This window comes from Polychytrium aggregatum, assembly GCF_025602895.1.
Source record: "Polychytrium aggregatum strain JEL109 chromosome Unknown BJ171scaffold_61, whole genome shotgun sequence".
NCBI lineage: Eukaryota > Fungi > Chytridiomycota > Chytridiomycetes > Polychytriales > Polychytrium > Polychytrium aggregatum.
In genome coordinates, this window is record NW_026516263.1 from 68,695 (window position 1) to 91,689 (window position 22,995).

At 56.7% G+C, this 22,995-nt stretch overlaps 7 protein-coding genes across 7 annotated transcripts; 4 read left to right on the plus strand and 3 right to left on the minus strand.

Moving 5' to 3' along the window:
- Positions 1-439: 439 nt before the first annotated feature.
- On the plus strand, positions 440-2,836 carry BJ171DRAFT_262572 (kinase-like domain-containing protein). The gene is made up of 6 exons (XM_053106778.1): positions 440-769; positions 921-1,047; positions 1,151-1,198; positions 1,305-1,482; positions 1,710-1,789; positions 1,868-2,836. Exons 1-6 carry the CDS (start codon positions 482-484, stop codon positions 2,767-2,769), a joined length of 1,623 nt encoding a protein of 540 aa, XP_052962403.1. The 5' UTR covers positions 440-481; the 3' UTR covers positions 2,770-2,836.
- Positions 2,837-3,449: 613 nt separating this feature from the next.
- On the minus strand, positions 3,450-3,827 carry BJ171DRAFT_398591 (uncharacterized protein; the record flags this gene model as incomplete). The annotated part of the gene is made up of 1 exon (XM_053107195.1): positions 3,450-3,827. A coding segment is annotated over one exon (378 nt), but the record flags the coding sequence as incomplete, so codon positions are not given.
- Positions 3,828-4,029: 202 nt separating this feature from the next.
- On the plus strand, positions 4,030-6,745 carry BJ171DRAFT_526689 (regulator of chromosome condensation 1/beta-lactamase-inhibitor protein II). The gene is made up of 8 exons (XM_053112675.1): positions 4,030-4,326; positions 4,500-4,576; positions 4,707-4,726; positions 4,839-4,894; positions 5,017-5,258; positions 5,342-5,932; positions 6,107-6,127; positions 6,303-6,745. Exons 1-8 carry the CDS (start codon positions 4,148-4,150, stop codon positions 6,671-6,673), a joined length of 1,557 nt encoding a protein of 518 aa, XP_052962405.1. The 5' UTR covers positions 4,030-4,147; the 3' UTR covers positions 6,674-6,745.
- A 7,279-nt stretch (positions 6,746-14,024) lies between these two features.
- On the minus strand, positions 14,025-14,999 carry BJ171DRAFT_587174 (uncharacterized protein; the record flags this gene model as incomplete). Its single annotated transcript, XM_053114420.1, has 1 exon — positions 14,025-14,999. One exon carries the CDS (start codon positions 14,997-14,999, stop codon positions 14,025-14,027), a length of 975 nt encoding a protein of 324 aa, XP_052962406.1.
- Positions 15,000-15,084: 85 nt separating this feature from the next.
- On the minus strand, positions 15,085-17,596 carry BJ171DRAFT_526739 (uncharacterized protein). The gene has a single exon (XM_053112676.1). The coding sequence runs from the start codon at positions 17,184-17,186 to the stop codon at positions 15,297-15,299; it is 1,890 nt and encodes a 629-aa protein (XP_052962407.1). The 5' UTR covers positions 17,187-17,596; the 3' UTR covers positions 15,085-15,296.
- On the plus strand, positions 17,381-18,012 carry BJ171DRAFT_587176 (uncharacterized protein; the record flags this gene model as incomplete). The annotated part of the gene is made up of 3 exons (XM_053114421.1): positions 17,381-17,645; positions 17,678-17,745; positions 17,896-18,012. The coding sequence occupies 3 exons, from the start codon at positions 17,381-17,383 to the stop codon at positions 18,010-18,012; spliced, it is 450 nt and encodes a 149-aa protein (XP_052962408.1).
- A 400-nt stretch (positions 18,013-18,412) lies between these two features.
- On the plus strand, positions 18,413-19,746 carry BJ171DRAFT_636837 (uncharacterized protein; the record flags this gene model as incomplete). The annotated part of the gene is made up of 1 exon (XM_053115724.1): positions 18,413-19,746. One exon carries the CDS (start codon positions 18,413-18,415, stop codon positions 19,568-19,570), a length of 1,158 nt encoding a protein of 385 aa, XP_052962409.1. The 3' UTR covers positions 19,571-19,746.
- Positions 19,747-22,995: the final 3,249 nt, after the last annotated feature.

Genomic DNA, 22,995 nt, shown 5'->3' on the forward strand with positions numbered 1-22,995 from the left:
AGGGCCAGGCCTGCAGAGAGCGAAGAGACGGGAGCGTGGATCTGCGATCCATTCTGCAGCGCATTTGGCGGAAGAGCGACGAAGGGGGTTTGGGGAGAACGGGAGGCGTGGTGGCGAGCGGCGGTTCGAGTGGCGGTTGCAGCCAGCAGACACTGTGGCGGTTGCTGTGGCGGTTGCTGTTGCTGTTGCTGTTGCTGTTGCTGTGTGACCCTGGATGCAACCCCTGTGCGACCATCACTGCAACCCTGGCTGCAAACCCTTGTGCGACCCCCGTTCCAGCCTCTCGCTCCAGCCTCTCGCTCCGGCCTCGTCGACCGAGAGCATCTTCTCGCTGGCTGGATCCCACTCGAGCCACACACACACACACATCAGCACACACACACACACCATAACCCAACAACCCAACAACCAACAACCCAACAACCCAACAACCCAAATACGCAAGTCGCATCATGGTCGATCCTGACTCCCGCCCCGCAGAATGACCAGCCGCGACCAGTCCGCCCTTGATCTCGTCCCTCCCTCGTGCGTCCCGGACCTGCCGCTCCAGAAGCTGGGCCAGGGCTCCTTTGGCAGGGTCTACCGCTTCCGCACCAAGCCCCGGCCGTCGTCCAGGGCCCTGGCTGTTTCGTCCGGGCTTGTTGCCGCCAAGGCCATTCCGCGGGCGTCACTGCTGGCTCTGCCGGCCCGCCAGGAGAGGCTGCTCAAGGAGATTGAGATCCTCAAGCGTCTCCACCACCGCAACGTCGTCCGCTTCATCGATCTGGAGGTGCGCCGCTCTTGATCCAGCGTCTATCCCTCCCCTCCATGCTCTTCGCAGCTGGTCGGGGCAGCATGCCGCCTTGAAATGCCATCGTCGTTGCTGCCTCACTGTTCATGCGGCTGATCGCCCATGCGGCCTCCCGTCTGGACCCATCCAGTGGAACCCCGTCTATGTGTTCATATTGATGGAATACTGTCCGCTGGGCTCCCTCCAATCCCTGCTGCTGAGGCGGCGCAAGCTTGCCGAGATCGATGCCCGTCTCCTTCTCAGGCAGATTGTGTGCGGTAGGCATGATGCAAAGTCGCTCCTATCCTCTCTCTCATGCCATAACAAACGTTGGCCATTTGCCTGTGCTGACGATCGATCGCTCGCTCAATCGCTTGCCAGGCATGGACTTTATATGGAGAAACAACTTTATCCATCGGGACCTCAAACGTATGTTCTGTGGTCAACACCATGCGCTTCCTCTGATGCTTCGCCTCTCATGCCTGTCCTTTGCTGTTGCGAGCTACTGACCCCACTGCAATGGGTTTCGATCCAGCGGCCAACCTGCTTCTCACGCGCACCGTCCCGCTCTCGGAGAACGATACTCCCGACACTCTTCTGCTTGCACAAGACGATGCCCACGGATACGTGATCCTCAAGATTGCCGACTTTGGAATTGCCGATGAAATCACCCAAGAGGCACACGAGTTTACCGACAGAGTCGGCTCGTTGAGGTATCTACGATGCATACTACTTGTCACTTGCTATTGGTCGTGCCATTGGTCTTGCTGTGTCGGCACCTGGGATACACCTGATGATATGGCAAACAGCTCGTCAGCAAGCCATACCCTTTCACTTGGACAACAGACATCTGCACCCCGATTCTCATGCTGAATCTCGTGTTGAATCTCGTGTTGAATCTCATGCGGATCCCACTCCGCTGTGCTGAACTCGGCCGCAGATACATGGCTCCAGAGGTCCTGGCGCACGAGACCTACGACCAACGCTGCGATCTGTGGTCGATCGGGGCCATCCTCTATGGTGAGAACTCTCTGTGGCTGCTTTCCAGGTCCGGTCAGATCGCGCCGCTTACTGATACACCCAACTCGATGCAACCAGAGATGCTGGCAGGCGCTGCCCCATTTTCAGATTGCCAATCGGAGAGCGGGCTCATGCAGGAGCTCTTGCGCTCTGAGCCGCCTTCGCTGTCTCTCCCGGCCTCGTCTGCAATCCCATCAACCACTCAAGACTGCCGCTTGCTGGTCTCGTCCTTGCTGACTCGGGCACCCTCCCAGCGCATCAGCATCGGCGAGCTGGTCGCGCATCCGTACATCGACCTCGACCATATTCCACATCTCGGATCACTTGCGCTATCGAACAGAGCCCTCGACAATGCCCTAAAGCTGGAGCGGCGCTGGGCCGACAGTAAGCTCACTCTACGAGAGGCCAGAAGCCTGGCCCGCGAATACACTGAAGCGGCCGCCCACATCCTGTCGTGGATCGAGTACTGCAATGGACTTTGCCCTCCAGCTTCTCCCTCAGAGTTCTTGAGCATGAAACCTCCCTCCAGCTACAGGCACGCCGAACTCCATATGCTGCGACGGAGAGCTGCTGCGCTCATCAGTCGCGCAGAACATGTTCGGTACCTGGAGCAAGACATGTCCCTCCGCACCGCATCACCTCCGACTTGGATCCAAGAGTGCAAGCAAGCACATGCCCAACTCGAGCGCTCGGGTTTACTTTGGACACCCGAGTTCCACTGCATATCGCTGCCTTTCCCCATCCAGAGCACCGGCTTCGGGCCCACAGTCGGCGCCACGATCAATTTAGCAAATCGATCGCTTTTGGAAGGACTCGAGTGTGAGTATCGATATGATTCGATCGCAGCCATCGCCTCCTACACTACTGGCCTCGGCTGCCTCCTCGAGGCTCTTGCCAGTGAGCAAGACCCCGGACGCAAGCTGGGGCTAAAGCATTTGTGTGGGCAGTGGATGACATATGTTGAAAGACTGAAGGGATAATCGGTCTCGAATGAACGCAAATAATATACCCACGGAATGAAGGTGCAATGCAGCCTGCGACTGAAACAGCGCTGCGATAGTGAAGATGGATTTTCGATCTGTCGGCACATGGCTCTATATTGCTCCGTATGAATCACCCTCCCAGGATACTGCCGCAGCAATCGGCGCATTGTTTCGGGGATGGAGCCTGCCCTTCGAGCTGCATTGAACTTTCCGACACGATGAGCCACTGCCGAAGGCGAAGACGACAAGCTGAGACTCGTCGGGGAGTCAACAAGCAATCCTGTGATGCCGTCAGTTTGACGAACTCGGCTGGCTCGATCGGAGCGTTCAAAAAGGATTCGAAACTCTTGTGCTGAACTGCAGCTAGCCCGTATCGTTTGGTGTTGCATCGACTATTCCGCAGATGGGAGAGGCGGCGACCTTCCGAGCGCCTTGCAGCCTCATGAACCATTGATCTGGCGGCACCGCTTGACCTGCAGGAGCAGATCGACTTGCTTCTGCTTCTGTTCTATCCAGTCGGCTCTGTCCAGTCGGATGGCTGTCTGGCTTGGGTGCTTCCAGGAGAATCACTCAAAAGAGGAGAGGAACGATTCCGCCGTCTCTTCGTCGGATCTAGCGCCATCGTTGACCTGGTCGCTCTGGTCTCGGTTCCGGTCTTGGCCATCGCTGCCGCCGTCGTCGAACCACAGATGGTCGCCATATGATATGAACAGCTCCTGCTCCGGCTGAATGTCCCTCAGGGTGTAGTATTTGATGCACGAATGCTCAAAGTCACGGATGAATCCAACGTTCTGACACCGCGACGAGTGATTGAAGAGCGATCCGAGGCCGAGCGCCAGGGCCATGGAGCCATTCTGCCACTTGTAGGTGTAGTGGTCCAGGATGGTGTGTCGCCCGTGCGCCTGGTACTCTTCCGGTGTGAAGAAAAGGATGGGCGAGATGTCGACGAGGGTGTTGGCGGGGATGGTCTTGGTGGCATAGACGCCTCGGCCCCGCTTCGGATGAGCAGCAAGCTTGAGGCTGTGGTTGTGGGTGGTCAGGAAGAAGGTCTGCGACATGTTCCATTGCGGCGCATCAGGGCTGTCGGTGCTGTGGGTGCAGTCTTGCATGGCGAGGGCTGGCGAGGGCTCGACCAGAGAGGCGATTGGAGAAGGCAGATTGCGAATCAAGCCCGGCTGCATCAGCGCACCCAGCGATCCAACAGCATCAGTCGGCGGGCCAAGGACAGAAGAAAAAAAAAGTTGGTGCAACAATCCTCCTGGCAATTGGTTTCTCTGGTTTGGGCGTGCTGGGGCTGGCCATCCAGCATCGGTTGCAGCACTCCCCATCGGAAACGCCCACTCCATTCGATTGCAGCAAGGCACAGATCGCACCGATGCTGGCGAGACCCACTCAGAAGGCCACACTCTTGCTCCGCTCTGCCTTGCTGCGGGTGCCGGCGAGAGCATTTGGGAAGCGAGCCTCCAAGCCCGGCGATGCAAACACCCTCGATGTCGACAGCTACGATCCATGGGCCCATCACAGCACCTTTACGCTCTCCTGGGGATCCGGCAAGTGCGTAACAATTCCGGCAGCCTCTGTGCGCAAATGCAGTGCGCATGAGCGTGGCTGCTTCTATTTCAAATGCCGTGACGATGCAATCTCTTCATCCTGCGCATCCCCCAGCATCTGAGTCGGCTCGACACGGGCTGACCTTGGCCGTTCCTTTGCCACCATCACAACCGCAGAGAAGGGAAGCTCGGTCACGGTACCACGGCTTCAAAGTCAAGAACCACCGTCATCCCGAGGCTGAACGATGTATCTGGTCAGTCGACATGAATGGTGTGCTTTGGGCTTGGCTTTGATGACGGAGTCAAGGGCGATCTGGCATGACGGTCTTGGACAGCGATCAAACGAGCGACTAACTCGGGACAACGCTTTCCATCGGGCTCCAGTGCGGGCACTCGCTTGTGGGGTATGGCACATTCCGCAGCAACATCTGGGCTTGTCCATGATCTGTTGCATCTGTTGCGTCTGCCAACGACGGGTGCTCGACTGACAGCTTTTATCGACAAACGGACGGACAGGCGATGCACACCGTGGCGATCGTGGACTCGCCGCAACCGCAGACTGTTCATGCTTGGTAGGTACTCAAGATCTGCGCCAGTTCCTCGATGGTTCCTGTTGCGGCCAAATCTCACGTTCGGCTCCAACCCGGGTGTGTACTCACAAGCCGTCAAATGTCCGTCCAACCCTTCATCCCAGGGGCTGCAACTTTTACTCGCAGGCAGGGCACGTTTCGGAGCCGACCGGATTCTTTGTCGAAGATGAGGAGGGTGACCAGGTTCTCAACCCTACGCCGATCTACGGACTCGAGGACTTTAGGGTCGCCGAGATTGCATCTGGCGACTTCCACAGCCTAGCGCTAACAGCACCCCGCGAGGAACAGCCGCCAGGCTCAGAGTCGGGCGGCGGCAAGGTGTACACCTGGGGCGCTGGTCTGCTGGGTGAGTTTGGACACGACTTGCCGGCCATTTGTCTTCAGCCCGTCAAATGGTAAACCGGGTCGCTGATCGTTCTCATCATCCAGGTCATAATGACGAGGTCTACGATGCCAATCCGCAGCCCGTGCGCTACTTTCAGGATATCCGACGTGAGGTCGTGGCCATTGGTGCCAATGCCAACTACTCGCTCGCCGTTGCCCGGGCCGAAACCAAGTCGGAGACAACAACACATGCGCCCATTCCGACCGAGAACGAAGTCTACGTCTGGGGTTACCTGAGGAGCCATACTGGCGAGCTGCTCAAGGCCCTTTCGCCCGTCGTGGTGCAGGCCAGTCTCGGATCGTTTACCGAGAAAGCTGTTTGTGGCTACGAGAGCTTTGCGGTGCTTTCGACGCGATTAGACGACGGCACTCGAATCCGGACACTTTCTGTATTTGGACTGGGCAAGAGAGAGCAGCCCCGCAAGACGACTCTGGAGACGAAAGCCGGGTGGCTCGGATGGCTCAAGGGCGCTCCTGGCGAGCAGGACAGGGTCCTGCCCGAGCACAAGACCTTTAAAAAGCTGCCAGACTATCCTCCCTCCTGGGAAGTGCCCCTCCTCAAAACAGTTTATCCGTTCGAACCTATCCTGCAAGTCCCTGTCGAGATAACTGTAGCCGATCTCGCTCTTGGACCCGGTGAGTAGGACCCGATGGCTGAATGAGAGTTCTTGGAAACGCACTGCAGATGAGCCGCACCAGCGACCCGACAACTCTGTGCCGTGAGACAGTCGAGCGACACCATATCATTTATTTTGATCCCCCCCCGGACCCATATCTACCACTCGCTGACCGATATTTGCCCGTGCCCAGGCTTTGTCGTCATTCTCGAGGGTCAGTGGACGACCTTGCCTCTGGACCGTCGGGGCTCGTCCGACATTGAGTCACAGGCATTTGGACTGCTGCGCTGCAGTGGTTAGTCATCAGCCAAATGCCAATCACAGCAACGCTTGCTAACGCATTGGATCTCTTTCTCCCGAATTCGATGGACAAAATGATGCGCCTGCAGATTCGGGATCCATCCACCTCCTTGAATTGCCTTGGGCAAGCGATCTGGGCTCAAGGAACGAAACTAGACACCAACTATGGCGTTTAGGCATCGAGTTGCCGAACAACGCTCGAGCCCGGAACATTGTATTGGGTCCCAACAGCCTCCACTGCCGAACCACGGAAGGAGGGGTCTATGTGTGGACGCCCGAAAGGAACCACTCGGACGGCGATGCTCCGCTGGACCTGTTTGATAGTCTCAAAATGCAGCGCGGGTCGTGGGATCGGGTGATCGAACGGGATGTCAAGATTCTGGCCGGTGGCTGGGACCATTGGGCAGCGTTTGTGGACAGGCGCCGGTACACTTTATTCAGAAAAAACGGGACAATATAGCCGTTTCCATGAACATGTAGTATGTGCTGTGCTTGCGTCAAGCAAAGCCACAAGAAATAAAACAGATCACTTTGGCAGCCTCCGAGTGAAGACCGCCGGTCGCTCTCCGATCTCCACAATCGACCTGCATACTATGATCATGTTGCGCGCCGCATTGACGTCGCGATTCCACACTGTCCGGCAGCTGGGATTCTTGCAGCTCCTGACAAAGTGGGAATTCGCAACACTGGGCGCATCGAGTCCTTCCAACCGAACTGGCTCCAGGCACTTGGAGCACACTTGCGAGGTGTTGAACTCGTTCGTCGAGGCCACCTTGATGCTTCCGTGAGGGTGATTGGGACGGCGTCGGTGGTGCTCGAACTGCTCAAAGTACTGAGCAAATCGCTGCCTCCGAGGGCTGGATGCATAGCCCTTGCCTTGCCGCCATGAGGCATTGCCAAAGGCGATCACCACATCGGTCCGTATCGGGGCGTGCTTCAGGACGGCCTTGCACATCCTGTCGACGGCCACTTGGCGTCTCCTGTGGCCCGTGAAGCGATGGTGACGGGCCTTCTTGCCAAGGTGGAAGTCGAGCTGCACTCGCAGCTCCGGTCGCAGGACATGGGTGAGATGGACCTTGAAAGCCTCCGAGGACGACACCTTGGGCGAGGGGGTGGTCGACATCCAGGTCTCGATGCTGAGTCGATACTTCATGATATTGTGCCACTTGGTGTTGGACGTATGGCCACACATGTGCTGGTAGTGGCCATTCGAGAATGAGACCACCTCGTCTTGGTGGCCCGGTGCTTGGATGACCGCCGTGAAGATGGAGCCGACTCCAGGATCGATGCCAATCCAAGTGGTGCGATCGGGGTCTGGGTCACCGATGTGGGCCTGGATACGCTGCTCGGCAGTCGGAGGAGGCTCGATGGTCTCGGTGTGATCGGTTCGAGGCACAAACTTGACGAGGCCGATGGTGCATCCAATGCCATCGGTGCTGATCTCGTAGTTGAACAGCTTCTTGTTCACGTCCCGCTCTTGGAAGAGGGAACGACGCAGCTTGAAGCAACTGCGCCAGAGACGATCCTGGTTGTTGACACCGTCCTCACCTTCATCCTTGAGCTTGTCCCGGGTGAGTCCAAGGCGCTTCTTTGGACCCAGGAGTTGCCAAAGAGTGACCGTGTCGATCTTGACATACTTGGCCCTTGCAGTACAGAGAGGGACCATCGTGCACACGGCCGGAGGAGTGTCGACGGCGAGTTGCTTGAGTGCCCACTTGAGCCTGGATGCCAGCTGGTTGATCTTGGCCTTGGTGGTGCCGAGCTCCGACTTGGCCGTGGTGAACCTCTTGTCGTCGGAGGGAATGCCTTGGGTAGTGAGCTCGTCCAGCTTGGCCTGGCGCTGCAGCTCGGTGACTCGGAGGGCGGGCATGTCACAGTCGATCCACTTGTGGACATTGTCGACCATCTTGTCTCGGGCGAGGATTCTCACATGGTGTGAGAGGCGATGGAGGGCCCGGAAGCGGTCCTGGTCGCTGCTGTACCGAAACTCGTCCAGGACGTGGCCAAAGTCTGGATAGAGGAACTCGAGATCGGCCTTGGGTGGAGTCTGCCCTGGTTTCTCGAAGAGCTCGAGACAGGCCTCGATGGCTTCGTGCTTATGCTTGTTGGCTGGGAAGACGGCAGCGCAGAAGCGGCGAAGGAGTCGCCAGTAGGCCAGGTCGAGGTGGGTGGTGCAGTTGGTGGCATAGGCATTGACAGCCAGGGTGAGAAGCTGACTGTGAGCACCATCAGGCAGACGAGGGGCCGGAGGCAGGTCTGCGTGCCGAGTGGTCTGGTAGTCGCGAAAGGAAGCGACCAGATGCTCGTTGTATTTCTCGTTGTCCCCGGTCGGCGAGAGGGCACCGGCCTCGACAATCTTGAAGCATTGGCGGATGAAAGCAGGGGTGGACTTGGAGATGACGGGGACGGGAAGATCCTGCTCGATGCACCGGAGGATGTGCAGGTTGAGCAGCCTGGATGCCTCGAACTGGATCTGGGTCATGGCCTCGACGGTGGCCTGGATCTTGTCGCGGAGAGCGGGATTGAGACAACAGCCATCCATCGTCTGCTTGAAGCAGCTGAACTGAGGGGCGGATGGCCTTCCATCCACGAGAGGGACGACAGAACTCTTGAGGGGCCGGTATTTGGGACATTTGCTGGTGTTGCAACGTTCGTGATCGGTGCCATCGCACTGGCGACATCGCTTGCCGGTACTCGAGGAAGTAGATGGACCAGGCTCGGTGGGATCGACATCCATTGGATCTGCAGAAGCAGTGGTGGTGAGCGACGGAGCAACAGACGACCAAGCATGCGCGGGGTCAGAATACGAACCAGAGACAGGCTCCGACTGTGACTTGGCTTTCTTGGGCCTGGGTGGCCGAGGCTGGCCATCACCGGCACCCTTGCGCTTCGGAGGCATGGGGACAGAGGGTGCTGGATGCCTGCCAGTGGTACTGGTCAGAGCAGAGACTTCTCTTTATCGTACAATAGCGCGATGATCCGATCAAGGCGAGATGAGGGAAGAAAGCAGCAGGACGAAGGTGTGGCATTTATACCCGAGAGCAGGAGCCCGTCTGCGCGGGCTGGTTGGGAAGTGACCCTGTTCAAAAATCGCCGAGAGGTTCAAGCCAGGGATGTGAACGCGAAAATGGCGGAGTTGACGTGATTCACACCCAGAAGCGCATCGCTCGCTCAATCAGCCGTGGGAAGACATCTGGAAGCACCCTCCGAACGGCAGACTCAAACAGGGTCACCATCCCGACTCTGAACCCCTCGGACGCATTCAGCGCTGCCGCCTTCCTGTACTGACGCTTCACAATCCCAAAGAAGTTCTCGATGGGATTGAAGTCGGGTGAAGCAGGTGGGGTGAAGATCACTGACCATCCTCGGCGATCGATGCAGTCCAGGACAGGCATTGTCTTGTGCATGCTGACATTGTCCATCACAATCACAGAGTCGTCTGGGAAGGTCGCTCGCTCAAAGAACTCGACCATCGAGTGTGTCTTGAATGATGTGGGGATGTACATGCGATGCAGCACACCAGAGTGGTTGATGGCAAATGCAGCCGAGACAGACTTGTGTTTCATGTGATTGCGCTAGCGAAGCGAAGCACCCTTCGGTGAGTATCCGTAGAGAGGGAAAATGGATTTCCTGATCCCCGTCTCATCGACAAAAACGAATCGTCGTGGGTCGATGGAGCGGACCTGGTCCCTGAACTGTGCCACTCGCTCATCCAGTCGCTTGGACTTGTAGAGGTGTGTTGCCCTCTTGTGTGAGAGACCTGCTCGGTGGATGGCAGTGTGGCAGAGTGAGAGTGATACTTTCCTCTGGAGGATGGACTCGAGCTTGCATCGCAACACAGGACCAGTCTGGAACGGGTCCTGTTCAATCAGGGTGCGAATGACTGGACATGCCTGCTCGAAGAAAGTGGATCTGCGAGCTGGGACCCGGGATGGGTCATCCAGCTTGCATCCTCGGTGCCATCGATGGATGGTGCTCTTGGATACACTGAATATGGAGGCGACCTTACGCAAGCTATGGATGAGATCGTAGCATCGCAATGCGGCGGTGCGAAAGTCGGATGTGTGGCGAATGGTCATGGCCAGCGCGCGATAGCATTGGGTAACAAAATATTCGATGAATGGTCAAAAACCCGGGTGTCCCGTTTTTTATTGGATTGCCGGTAAGCTGTCGACTGTCAGCCATGTCGCACCATCGACCGAGAATGCTCCCAAAGCTCAACACATCGCAGCCGGTGCCTGTTTGCCCGTCATCCATCTGCTACAGAGCATGAGTCGTGACAAACAAGACCCATCTTCCAATTGAGCGTGCCGACCGGAGGATCGCCTGTGTTCGAGGCCATGGAGATGGAAGCGGAACTGGGTCGATGGTCGATGGAAGTGAGATGAGAGCCCCGCCATAAAACGCAGTCTTGGACTACTGCTTGCCGGAGTAGACGAACTGGGCGATTCTGATGCAGGGCTCGTCTTGAGTCAGATGGAATGAGCGTCGTGGTGATTGCTGCAAACGTTATTATTGACTTATACGCAAGATAATGCATTGCTCAGCATGGCGTTTTCTGGCTCTACCGACTACATTTCGACCGACCCGTACATCTTCTGGGGACATCATCATCGTTGTCATCGTGGGTGTGAGCCATGTGGCGGCGAGAGTTCTGCCCTTGGTTCGGCGGTGCTTCCACTTCTGCCGGAGATTGTTGGCAAGAAAGCAGTTTGGACACCGACATCGTGGAGTCTGGCAGTTCGAACCCTTATATCCATCCCAGACACATACCCTGGAATACGGTGTGTATGAGGGATCGGACCACCGCATCATCTGGACGACCCTACCCCTCCAAGGCGGCGCCTACCCCAAAGAAGCCGCACCCCAGTGGAGACTGAGGAAGCTCGAAGACCCAGCGACCAGGGCTGAATACCAAGCGGCTTTCGACCAGGCCCGACACCCCACAACACAAGAAATCGGGGCAGCCCTGGCGCCGATCTCGGCTGGCTCGCAAGTCCCAATCAGCGAGACAGAGGCCCAAGAGGCAATCGACAAAGCCTGGGGCATATTTACCTCGACGATATACACCATCGCCGACACCGTCATCGGCAGATCGGCCCCAAAGAGGATCTGGAAGTCGCCCACACTCATCAAGAGCCTGAACGCACTCGACAAGAGACGCCGGTGGTTATGCAGACGACTGAAACGCCGATGGCTCACGGAGCTGGAGGAAAACACCACCAGAATCGGGCTGCGCGAGGTCCGAAGAGAGATCCGCCAGAAGACCCGCAGCTGCAAACGCGAAAGCTGGAGCCTGTTCATGAAGGAGATCAATCACATGAACAGTTCGGAGATGTCAAAGGCCATCAGTGCCCGACAGACCCGGCAGGAGAGGCGAGGCGCCCACAAGTTCGACAACTCCGACGAGGCCCTCGAGCAGCTGGTAACTCACTTTGGCAAGGTGTCGGCAGCCACGAACGACACCGACGAGGAATACGACCGCACCTCGGCGCCAGCACCCCAAAGCCAAGCACGGAGACACTTGCCGGATATCAGCTACCTTGCGGCCATCAACACCAAGACCATCAAGGACGCCATCAAAGCAGCCCCGCGACGGAAGGCATCGGGTTCCGATAGGATCAAGAGCGAATTGCTTCACCCAGTAGCGACGGTAGTCGCGGAGTGGCTCTGCGACATCAGCCGAGCCGCAATCAAGGCCTCGATCATCCCCACCGAATGGAGCACCGTCCTGATCCACCCGGTATACAAGAACAAGGGATCACAGCTAGACCCAGCGATGTACCGGCCGATAGGCCTCACGCAGGTGTGCCGCAAAATCCTCGAGCGGGCACTGCTACCATACCTGACGGACGCCTTCAGACCGATGGGTATTGCACAAGGCGGTTTCCGATCCAAGCGCGGAACCCTGGACCAGATCTATGCACTGGACTGCCTGATCAAGGACCGCAACGTGGCCGGAGAAGAATACGCCCTCGTCTTCCTGGATATCAAGGCTGCCTACGACAGTGTATGGCGAGAGAAGATGTGGGCCAAGATCGAGGGACGCATGGAAGCCACAAACCTGATTGAGTTCCTGAAGGTCATGTTTGACCGGGTGCACATTCAAGTGGCCAGCAAAGGCCGCCGCTCCAACCCCGTGTGGCTGCAGAAGGGACTGATCCAAGGCTCGGTCCTGAGCCCTCTGCTCTTCAGCGCCTTCATTGACGACCTCCCGAAACTCTTGAGGAGAGAGGGAGGAACGACCCTGACGACCACCCGCGGCATCAACATCCAGATCAACTCGCTGTGGTTTGCCGACGACGGCGCACTGATCTGCAGGCCCAGGCAAGCACAGAGATTGCTCGGCATCTGCGAACAGCACAGTATCGACAACAGATACAAGTTCTCGCCGCCCAAATGCGAAGTGATCTTCTCCGAGGGCAATCCTGAACGAGCAACCGGCCTCCGACTCTACGGCCAGCCGCTGCCCATGGCAAAGGAGTTCAAGTACCTCGGAGCCACCTTCGACGTCAACGGCCTCCGGATGGACCGACAGATCCAGAGGATGACGGCGACAGCCCAAGTAGTGGCTCAACGGACCGCAAAGCAAGGATACACCCTCGGCAACATGACCGCCAGATCGCTGGTGCGGGTCTACAAGACCTTTGTCCGACCGACGATGGAGTATGCCCTGTCCCTCGATCGGCTCGAAGCCAAACAAGCCAAGACGCTCAACCGAACCCAGATGCACTGCCTCACGGCGCTGTTCAAAGTGGTCCGAAACACATCGTGGGGAGCCATGCACATCAACTGCGGGCTCATATCAATGTCGGGCCGCCTCAAACAGCTGGCGATTCAATACCGGGCTGTCTGGGAGGACCGGAAAGACCAAGACGACAAGATGGTCTCGCTGGTGCTCCGATTCACCCGCGCGGACCCAGAACGCAAGTCCATATTCCTGGGAGCAACCATCTACGAGGACGACTACTGGAAGCGCCTCGAACAAGTCAAGACCCGGCGTCCCCTGGGAACAATGGGGTGGCTCTTTGCAGAAGGAACGGTTCAAGAACCCGGCCCAGCTCTGAAAATGGTGATGCACCTCGAAGACGCCCGCAGTTTCGACCGGAAGAAGGAGCTGACGGCGGCCTGCTCGCCTCTGACGACCATGTCGGGCCTGTGGGCTGCCAAGAAATCCAAAATGGACCGATGGCTGCACTGCATCGCGGCCCGATGGAGACTCGGAAGCTTCCCTGGCCACCCGAAAGGCGGGAGGAGGCACTGCAAGCAGTGCACGACAGACCCAAATGACCCGGTGATCCTCGACAGAACACATGCTCAGGAATGTGCGGACCCAAACGGGAGCCTCCACGAGGTGGTCCAAGAGTACAAAGACCAACACCCAGAGTGGGAGGAACCGACCCACGACAGCGTGGGGCCGATAGACAAGATCCTCGACCTCCTCAGCCATGTTGGATACGACAGAAGTGAGAGGATGGCGCGCTTCGTGAGATTTGACCCAGAGGTAGAAGCCCTGTGGGGTACGATCTCACAAATCTTCGTGAAGCTGACAAAAGACCTGGCTGGGTGGGCAGCACCTATCCATAGAAGATAGCCCAGGGGAGGAGGCGTATAGCCACCTTCCAGAACGACACTTTGCCGAGTATCAGTGATGCTGAGGGCAGGCGCACAAATAAAAGTGCGCTATTGAAACAAAAAAAAAAAAAGAAGCAGGGCCGGATGAAACTCAGCGATATCCACACGTGCTACGCCTGGTGTGGATATGAGAGTGCCCGTCGAAACAGGAATAGTTGCCAACACTTCGCTTGAGGTCATTGATCTTGATTGATCTTGGAGTATACACTGACATTGGGACTCCAGGCTGTGACCAGCCCAGAGGGGTCAAAGGTGGTGATGAAATCGCGCACACCAGGATCGACAGAGACAACCCCGAGATCACCCTGAGGAGCTTGGCTTTCGCTCCTCTTGGGTAGTGGCTCGGCGACGACAATGTAGACCTTGTTGGTGCGTGTCTTGATCAGGCGGGTGTCATGGGCCAGGGGGAGAGTGAGTTGCTTGCCTCGCTCGACTCGGCCCTCGACATTGAGCTTGAAGGGATTGAGTCTGTTCCAGAAGCTGTCCTCCTTGACGATCTTGCCCCAGTGCTTCTTGAGCAGGACACAGGACTCTTGTTTGGCCCGTTTCTTGCTCGAGAAATGCATGTCGAATGGACTGGGGTTGTTGCCTTGGGCTTGCTGGGACAGGTATCGCTGCTGGTTCGAGAACCAGTTCTTGACAATGTCTCGGACTGCTTCATCGATGAAATCGGCAGCGACACCAGTCTGGCGGATCCAGTGGTCCTTGTCGTAGCAAGACAGGACACCGACGCGCTGTCTCAGGTGCTCCAGGGGGACTGCCTTCTTCTTCTTGGGTGGATGGGGTTTCGGTGGCTCTGGAACCAGGATCTCGCCAAGGCGATTCTTCCACTGCTTGGGATACTGCTTCTGGAGAGCCTTGCGGGCAGCCATGTATGGCTCTCGCTCTCGTTTCCAGACTTGGAGTCGCTCGAGGTCTGCTCGCTGGTGGGATGAACTGACTCTGGCATAGTAGACGACGATCCTGGTTGTGATGGGCTGGGTGAGGCAGAAGACTCGCTCAATGTCCCGCACGTTGTAGAGTCTGTGTCCATTCTCGTTGGGGTGGATGTATCGCACTTTCCCAGCATCGGCCCACTTGGACAGGGTGGATGGGACGAGGCCGAACTGCTTGGTGAGCTTGTGGATGGATATGTATTTTTCATCGCTCATGGCAGACAGGGTTGTTGTCGATGCTGGCCCGTTCTTACCCTTGCCCAAGGAAAAAACAGCCAGAATCAACGCACGTTTTGAACAGGTACTGGCCTGGACGACGAGGATATTCTGCCCCAATTCATGGTGGGCTCATCCTCGTCGTTTCCTCTTGAGCGGCAAGTACAACGGCATCAAGTTCAAGACACACCGCTTCCCCGCGAACCTGCCCCCTCGGTGATGGATGGAGAAACCACTCTGTCAACTATCGAATCAAAAGAATGAAGGAATAGGCATAGTGTGGTGGAAGAGGGCTTCTCACAAAAGGTCGCGAACAGCATCTTTCCACTTTCTCTCACAGACCTCGACCATCTCATGTGCTCTTGGATCTCCGAGCCGATCTGCCATCCTGAACATCATGTACGCCAGCCGGTGCCTGCAAATGGGCTTGGAGTACAATGACATTCCAGTGTCGAACAACGGGGTTGCCATCAGGGCATCATCGTCGCCCATTGAGACCATATTCTGGATGATGGCTTTGTACTCTTGCTCGAATTCAACACCATGCTTTTGAGGGTCCTTCTTGGTGGCTTGAGCCAGGAGCATGAGTCCCTCCTGTCGTTGTCGGACTGACGGATTACTGGCGTTCTTGGCGTCGAGCCAATATTCGTACTCACTCTTGTTGTGGCGAGAGCCTGCCTCTCCATCAATCGCAATCGACACAAGGGGCGAGACAATGAACGTGGTCTGGAGCATGTGAGCGATCGCTCTGCGCATTGGTCTTGGACACACTGACTGAATGGTACTGAACCATTTTCTTGCTTGGCCAGAACCAGTCACATCAAAGTATACTGGATGGCTCTGAAGCCTCCGGATGTGTGCCTCGGATTCTTGGCATCCCAAATCGAGGGCCTTCTTGAACCAGTAGAGGGCGAGAATGGGATTTCGTCGTTTGTTGTTCGGATTGAAGAATGTGACTCCAAGCTTCACCAAGAGATGTCCATTTTGGACCGAATCAAAGAAACGAACTGTGGTTTGCATGTTCTTTCCTAGGTCCAACAGATACATCCCGCAGTCATAGACCACAAAGGGGTCGAGACCTTCGAAGGACACGATAGATACGAGGAATCTCGTGGCGTGGGGGGCAAGTTTCGCATGCATGTACATCTGGGCGAGATCGAGGAGTGCCCTGGAATCGCCATTTGTAGCAGCTCTCCGCATAAAGTAGTGATATCGCAGTCGATCAGAGGCAGTGTAGCGACGTTTGCTCTTCTTGATGGTAAGAGCATGTGCATAGAAGTCGCCAGTGACATCGGGACCAATGTAGGTGGTGTGGTATGCTGGAAAGTGGCTGTGGATGTCCAAGTTGTTCTTGATGATCAAGTCAGATGCAGCGATGCACCCCTTGTCCTCAACGAGGCGAACAAGCTCGACTACTGGTGCCTTGTTGATATCGCCATTCCCATATCCCATACTGGCGTGCGCCATGGTGAGCGACGCAAAGGCGTCGCCTTCACGAGCGAGTTCTTGGATCTCGATACGAACATCGCGATCCTTGGACTGCTTGATGCGAGCAGCGACGCTCCTGGCAAGCAGGCGGAGCTCGGGGCTTTCTTGCTTCTGGATCCTGGTTTGAAGCCAGCGTGCGTTTTCGTGGGCAGGTGGCTTTTGGGGAAACAGGTGGGTGAGCACCTTCTTGACCTCAAAGTCAAAGAGACCAATCTCGAATGGCTTCCCTACAATGCCAAGGGTGTGTGTCGTGGAAGACGAGGGGAGCACAGCCAGTCCGTTCTTGGCCATCCATCTGCGAAAGGCGATGGTCTTGAAGCTTGCCAGGAAGCAGAACATGTAGCGACAGGTGCGCATGAGCCTGATGATTTCGCGGGGCTCGAGAATCCAGAGCAGGTCTCCTTCCATGACACAGGCGTTCACGATTTCTGCCAGTTGGTCGATGTTGGGCTGGGTGGCCACGAGATCGCTCATGGAAACCTCAGAGCAGTCGAACCCATCGACGTAGCTGATCGTGCGCTTGAGACGCTTGGTGCCTCGGGGAGCAGGGGGCTGCGTGCTGGCTCGCTTGGGCATGGCTTGCTTGGATGTGGGCTGCGAGATGGAGGGGAAAGAGGAAAAGTCCAGCACCTCTCTGTTTGATTCATCCAGCACAGAAAATCCACACAGAACTCCAGACGCAGCGCCAACAAGATGCATCAACGCATTCCACCACCCCAACGCTCGCTCGTCGCAGACCTGATTTGCACTCCCCACAGGGATGGCCAAGCGACTCCATGACCCATTCTGGATCTTTGATCCCGCGATACTCCTGACGAGAGCCGACGAGTTTGTGCCGCGCGCCGAGTTCAACCTGGAAGAGAAGCGCAACTCGATCACCAGGTTTGTCGCCTATGTATGCCGGCCTGTTCCTGGCGACCTACAACCGAAACCTGGGCTATGGCTGTGTGGGCGTGATGGTCCTGATGCTGATCTGCGGAATGTACCTGCGGGTCTACAACATGGACCAGGCCAACGAAGAAGAGCAGCACAACGTCTCGCAGACCGCCCGACTCACATCCTCTGCCGCCGCATCCCAGACCGTCCTCAACATCAACGACCAGATCACGGACTGCACCCTGCCATCCGAGAACAACCCGCTGATGATGTGGCGGCCCGGTGACGACATGAACCAGCGCCGCCCTGCAAAGGCCCTGTCGTCAACGAGGCAGTCGATGCCATTCTCAACAACTACCCAAACTGGGAGGATCTCTTGAGCGTTTCAAAACTAAATAGGACACTCGTTTTGAGACAGGACTGATGTTATTTCTGGAACCTGAATACCCACCCACTCATCGCTTGTCACGACCAAACGCAGTACCATCGATTTCCGCATCGCTGCACTGCGATGCTACTCGCTGCTCCGCAGAGTACCAAGGTCGCCACCATCTTCAATGTGTCCAAGAACAGCATGATCACTGTGTGCAGGTCGATTGTGGTGACCGGAGAGCGACTGGAGGTCTTCACTCGGAGGCTGCCAAAGTGATCTGTTCCGTTTCTTATGGCTGAGCTTTATGCATGCCATCGCATACTACGCTGGCATGTGGGATGGTGAGCGTGTCCCGTTTCCCCCTGAATACAGTAGCGGTTGGCTCATTCGAGCCACTTCAAGGCCACGGCATATTGATTCGAGATGTTGCCCAATGGGCTCAATCAAAGCATCTTGTGTATGATTGGAAGATCAACAACGACCCCAGCCGACCCAATCCTCCGAAACGCCCTGTGATGTTGCGTCATCCAAACGAGTATCCGCCCGTTTTCGCTCATCACTCCGAGAAAAGGGCTTTCTCCGACCCAAGCGAGCACCATCAAGTGGTATCGACATTCACCGTTGTCGCCTATCTCTTCTCACTTGAACTCGACGCTGTCCATCGTATCGCTCCAATATGGCAAGCCAAGCCTTCGTTCCCACGGACCCTGAAGTCCCTGTCCCTCCCCCTCTCTCCACCATCGAGGCCTCTTCGGTCGACCTTCATGCCAGCGACTCGGCCACTCTCAACAGGGACAGTTGCTGCTCGTCCAGGTCCAGTCGTTCTGCCAAGTTCAAGTTTGATGGCATCTACTCCTCAGCCACTCGCCTCCCTGACTCACTCGTCTCTCGCGCCAAGCAAGGTGATCCCTCTGCTTGTTTCGATGCTGCCAAGTTGGTCTCAGAGGGTCTCCCGATCGACCATAATGAGTGGAAGCTCGCCGCTCAGTTGTTCAAGGCCGCCGCCGAACGGGGCAACCTCGAAGCGTCCTTCCAGATGGCCTGGGTCGCATTCCTGGGCGAAGGAATGGTCAAGAACGACCGCCGCGCCCTTTGGTTCTGGCAGGAAGTCAGCAGCAAGTCCACCGACCCGGTTCTCAAGCCCATCGCCACCCACATGGTCGGGTGGATGCACTATCTTGGCCGGGGCACACCCCTCGACAAACAGAATGGAATCAAGACCATCCGCGACAACCAGTCGGATGACTTCAAGCTCGGGGAGGACGAGTGCCTTGTCAAGTGGTGGAACAATGTCAAGTCGGAATCACCCACAGCCCACAAGTTCTTCGAACTGTGCCAGTCGGGATCTGATCGAGACTGGCTCTGCAGCCACTTGATGGCTGTGTGTCTGTTTCATGGATTCGGAACCACCCAGGACCAGACGAGAGCAGCGAGAACCTTCGAGCAACTCGCCAACGACGGCCATAGTGACAGCCAGGTGTGGATCGGAATGAGTTACGATTACGGCGATGGAGTATCTCGGGACTTGGTGAGGGCGTTTGAGTGGTACAGCAAGTCGACCAAACAAGACAACTCATATGGACAGTGGAGGGTTGGTCGATGCTACTACTATGGGCGCGGGGTTGCCAAGGACAAAAGGAAGGCATTCGAGTGGTTCAGCAAGTCGGCTGAACAGGGAAATCGGTACGGACAGTGTTGGGTTGGTTGGTGTCGCAATGAAGGTGACGGCGTTCCCAAGGACATTGATTCTGCCATCTTTTGGTGGCAACAGTCCGCCGACCAGGGAAACAGAGATGCCATCACCACCCTCAAGTATCTCGGCAAGTGGCCCTGATTATCGATTGTCATTCCCAACTGCCATATCATCATCACCGAGCCTATGGCCAGAGCAGCCGAGCAAACTGCACCAACACCCACCCCAGACAGCGCGATACCAAAGAGTGAGCTCGCAAAGTGATTCCGATGTTGTGGCAATGGCCGAGTGATGTTGTATTTGGCAACCAATACACCCAATACATTCAATACATCCAATATACAAGAGTGCTGTCCCACATCCGTTGCTCATATTGATTTACAGAACCATCGAATGACTCGAAAACGCCATTATCAACATTCACTCATCGATACCCGCTCTGCAGCCATAGATGATGAGCACGACCCAGACCATCCCTCGCCTCATCGTTCGGAAGAAAGCAGGCAGCAAGCCACCAGCCACCAGCCTTCCCCGACACCAAGACCATCTTCTCTCGATCCGACATGACCCACGACCAGATCAGTTCCTCTCGGCACATAAACCTCCCCCCTTCCAACCACATACATGGCGCGGGCCGTCGCACCACATCGCATCGTATCGCCAGCAGGGCTTGACCACTCCATCATCGTCGACAGAGCCAACCAGCCTCTCGAATACTCTCTCGCATTGGCGAGCAATTGATCATTCACCCACCAGGGTCGCCGTGATCAGATGACCCTACCCTCCATCCATCTCGCGGCCAGCGTTGAAGATGGTCGATTATATTTGTTACTATAGTCAACTTTATTCAAGAAGACAAGCCATCAGATCAAATAGGTTGGTACCCCCGGCACGTTGAGTACACAGGCAAGCCTATTTACTCCTGTTGCAGCCTAGTGCTGCCTCAGCTGCCCACAAGGTCAGAGACCAAGCGGGTGAACACATTTTCAAGCAGTTCCCACAAGGGAACAGCAGGATCGAGGGGAGGTCGAGGTGGTGGAGTGGCAAGTGCTGGCACTATACTACGCTGTGATGAGGGAGCAGGGGGAGACTGCAAGGGCGGAACTACACTGAGTGTGGGGGTGGGTGCTGGTGCAGGGTGTGCACCAAGTGCGAATGCTCGGAAGGCAGTGCGGGGAGCGGGTACATGAGCAACAAGTGATCCAAGTGCGGGAGGGGTGCGACTGCGAGGGGGAGTGCGATCGAAACTGAGCAGGTCCAGCAGCTTGCCTACCTGCTGTGGTCCTCGATGGTCCCGAATCCATGAAACAGACACACAGCCATGAGATATCTGCACAACCAGTCTCGGTCCGATTCCAGCTGGCAGAGGTTGAAGAACTTGCGAGATGCGGGTGAACCAGAGTTGGCAGTCGTCCCGTATTCATTTGCCAGACACTCGTCTTCTCCAAACCTGATGTCATCCGTTCTGCTGTCTCGGATGAGGGGAGTCGAATGAAGCCTGGGCGAGCAGCAACGCTATCCACAACCCCAAACCACACCCCGAGTGCAAGATCATGGTGGCCCTCACCATCGTTCTGCAAGATGCGATTCCTGAGATGGCAGGACGAGATGCAAGGCCAATGTCGGTATCGGCAGCTCCCACACTGCACTCCACAACGGTCCAGAAGCTTACCATCGCAATGCAGTTGATGGAGAAGCATGAATGCGGGTGCGCCGACCGACAGAGCATCGAGGTGGTTCGACAGAACAAGACACGATATCCACAATCAGAGCTGCTCACCAAAGAAACCACTCATCAGCGGGCCTGACGATGTCAGCTTGAGTGAACTGTCCAACAGCCGAGTGCTGGAACAGCAGGCTTGCCGAGCAGGGCAACAGCACAGCATCGAGGAGACAACCAGCCAGATCCACCGCCCAAGCACAGAGTCACATCGGCAGACTCAGCAGCCCAGTGAACACAACAGCACTCACGATGCAATCTGGCAGAACGGCCACACCAAGGCCGTCTCCTGGCTTGCCAACCCGACAGGGGGAAAGCGTCTGTCCTTTCCTTTCGGCTTTCCCTTCCCTCTGCTTTCGCCCTTTGGCTCTCCCTCACTCTCTGGACCTCATCTGCACGTCTTTGGAACCAAACGTCTCTTGACTCCCTCACCCAACCCCGCCATGCTCAGAGCAATCTCTTGTTGCTTTGGGGGACTCGCCGTCCCATCCAGCGACCGAGATGTCTCGTCGCAGACCCCTGTCTCCCAGCAGCCAACCTTCCCTTCTCCGCCCGATCCCTTTGGCCCCTGGCTCCATCCCGTCGAGTGTCTCGTCAACACTGCCCGCGACGAACCCGATTCCCTCCTGATCAACACCTACGAGAGCGGCGCCTCGGAGCGACTCTGCTATCTCCGTGTGTGGAAGCAGGCGTACTCGGTCGCCCAGGCTCTCAAGGCTCTTCCCGGCTGGGACGACGACGGCCACGAGGTCATCGGCACCTTCTGCGAGGCCGAAGCCAGCTGGGTGATCGACTCGCTCGCCGTGTGGATGCTGGGCAAGTGAGTGTCGCTGGTCTGGTGGGATGTTGTGATGTTGTGATGTTGTGATGTTGTGATGTTGTCGCTTGTTCGAGGCGATATTCACAACCCACATCACATGTCCAACCCTTGCTCCGTTCCATGACAAGGGTCGAGTCTCACCTGTCTCTTGTTGCCATCCAGGAAAACACTCAACTTTGCCCTCAACCTGCCTCCTGCAGCCCGCAAGGCCCTGTGCGAGAGGCATGTCCCTGTCCTGTTGTCGTGAGGATGAGCAGGCTGGTCCGAGGTTTGAATCGGGCCAGCTATGCCCGATCCCGATCTGACACTCGCTTCACCACCAACTGACAGACATGCGATCAAGTACATTCTCCACCACCACACCAAACCCGGCCGCACCGAGGGTGTGACGCTGATCGATGCCGCCACCTTCCCGGTGCTGGACAGCATTCCGTCCCCGTCTCTCGATGTCTGTGGGCCGCTTGATGAGTTTGTGACCATCCAATGCACCTCCGGAACAACAGGTACACCTGCCAGGCTGAGTGGATGTCACAGCAGGAAGGCTGAGGATGATGTTGTGTCGACGACGCATTTCCGATCCGTGACGCTGATCCATCTTGTCTCGGGGCCGATCCCACAGGCATCCCCAAGTCGTGAGTCTTCCTGAGACGGTTGATCACATATTGCAATGTTTGAACTCTCGCCTCTGGATCCCAGTGGAGGAGCCTCAGCACCCGACCTGATCCCATTTGGGTTTCGCATCCATCGATGCAGCTTCAAGTTCTCGCACACCGGAGGAATCGCAATTCGAAATTCCATCCGTCTTGCCGGAATCAGGACTGGGATCTGTCAGGTGAGATGGCCGACCTTTGCAGCCCAGATGGCTCGACACTCGGCCTTGTAACCAATGATATCGCTGTGGCCGTCAGACGCCATCGTTTGTGGCAACAATGACCTTGCTGCTCGGCACGCTCAATCTGAAGGGCTCGTTATGGATGCCTGAGCCAACACACAACACTGTCGACAAGGTCAAGAGTATCATACGGA

Bases quoted from the DNA above. Each gene is read 5' to 3' on its own strand.
- BJ171DRAFT_262572 (XM_053106778.1), top strand. From the start codon at position 482: ATGACCAGCCGCGACCAGTCCGCCCTTGATCTCGTCCCTCCCTCGTGC. The intron at 770-920 runs GTGCGCCGCTCT...GGACCCATCCAG, and splicing joins TCCGCTTCATCGATCTGGAG to TGGAACCCCGTCTATGTGTT. The intron at 1,790-1,867 runs GTGAGAACTCTC...CGATGCAACCAG, and splicing joins GATCGGGGCCATCCTCTATG to AGATGCTGGCAGGCGCTGCC.
- BJ171DRAFT_526689 (XM_053112675.1), top strand. From the start codon at position 4,148: ATGCTGGCGAGACCCACTCAGAAGGCCACACTCTTGCTCCGCTCTGCC. The intron at 5,933-6,106 runs GTGAGTAGGACC...GCCCGTGCCCAG, and splicing joins CGATCTCGCTCTTGGACCCG to GCTTTGTCGTCATTCTCGAG. The intron at 6,128-6,302 runs GTCAGTGGACGA...ATGCGCCTGCAG, and splicing joins CTTTGTCGTCATTCTCGAGG to ATTCGGGATCCATCCACCTC.
- BJ171DRAFT_526739 (XM_053112676.1), bottom strand. From the start codon at position 17,186: ATGCATCTTGTTGGCGCTGCGTCTGGAGTTCTGTGTGGATTTTCTGTG.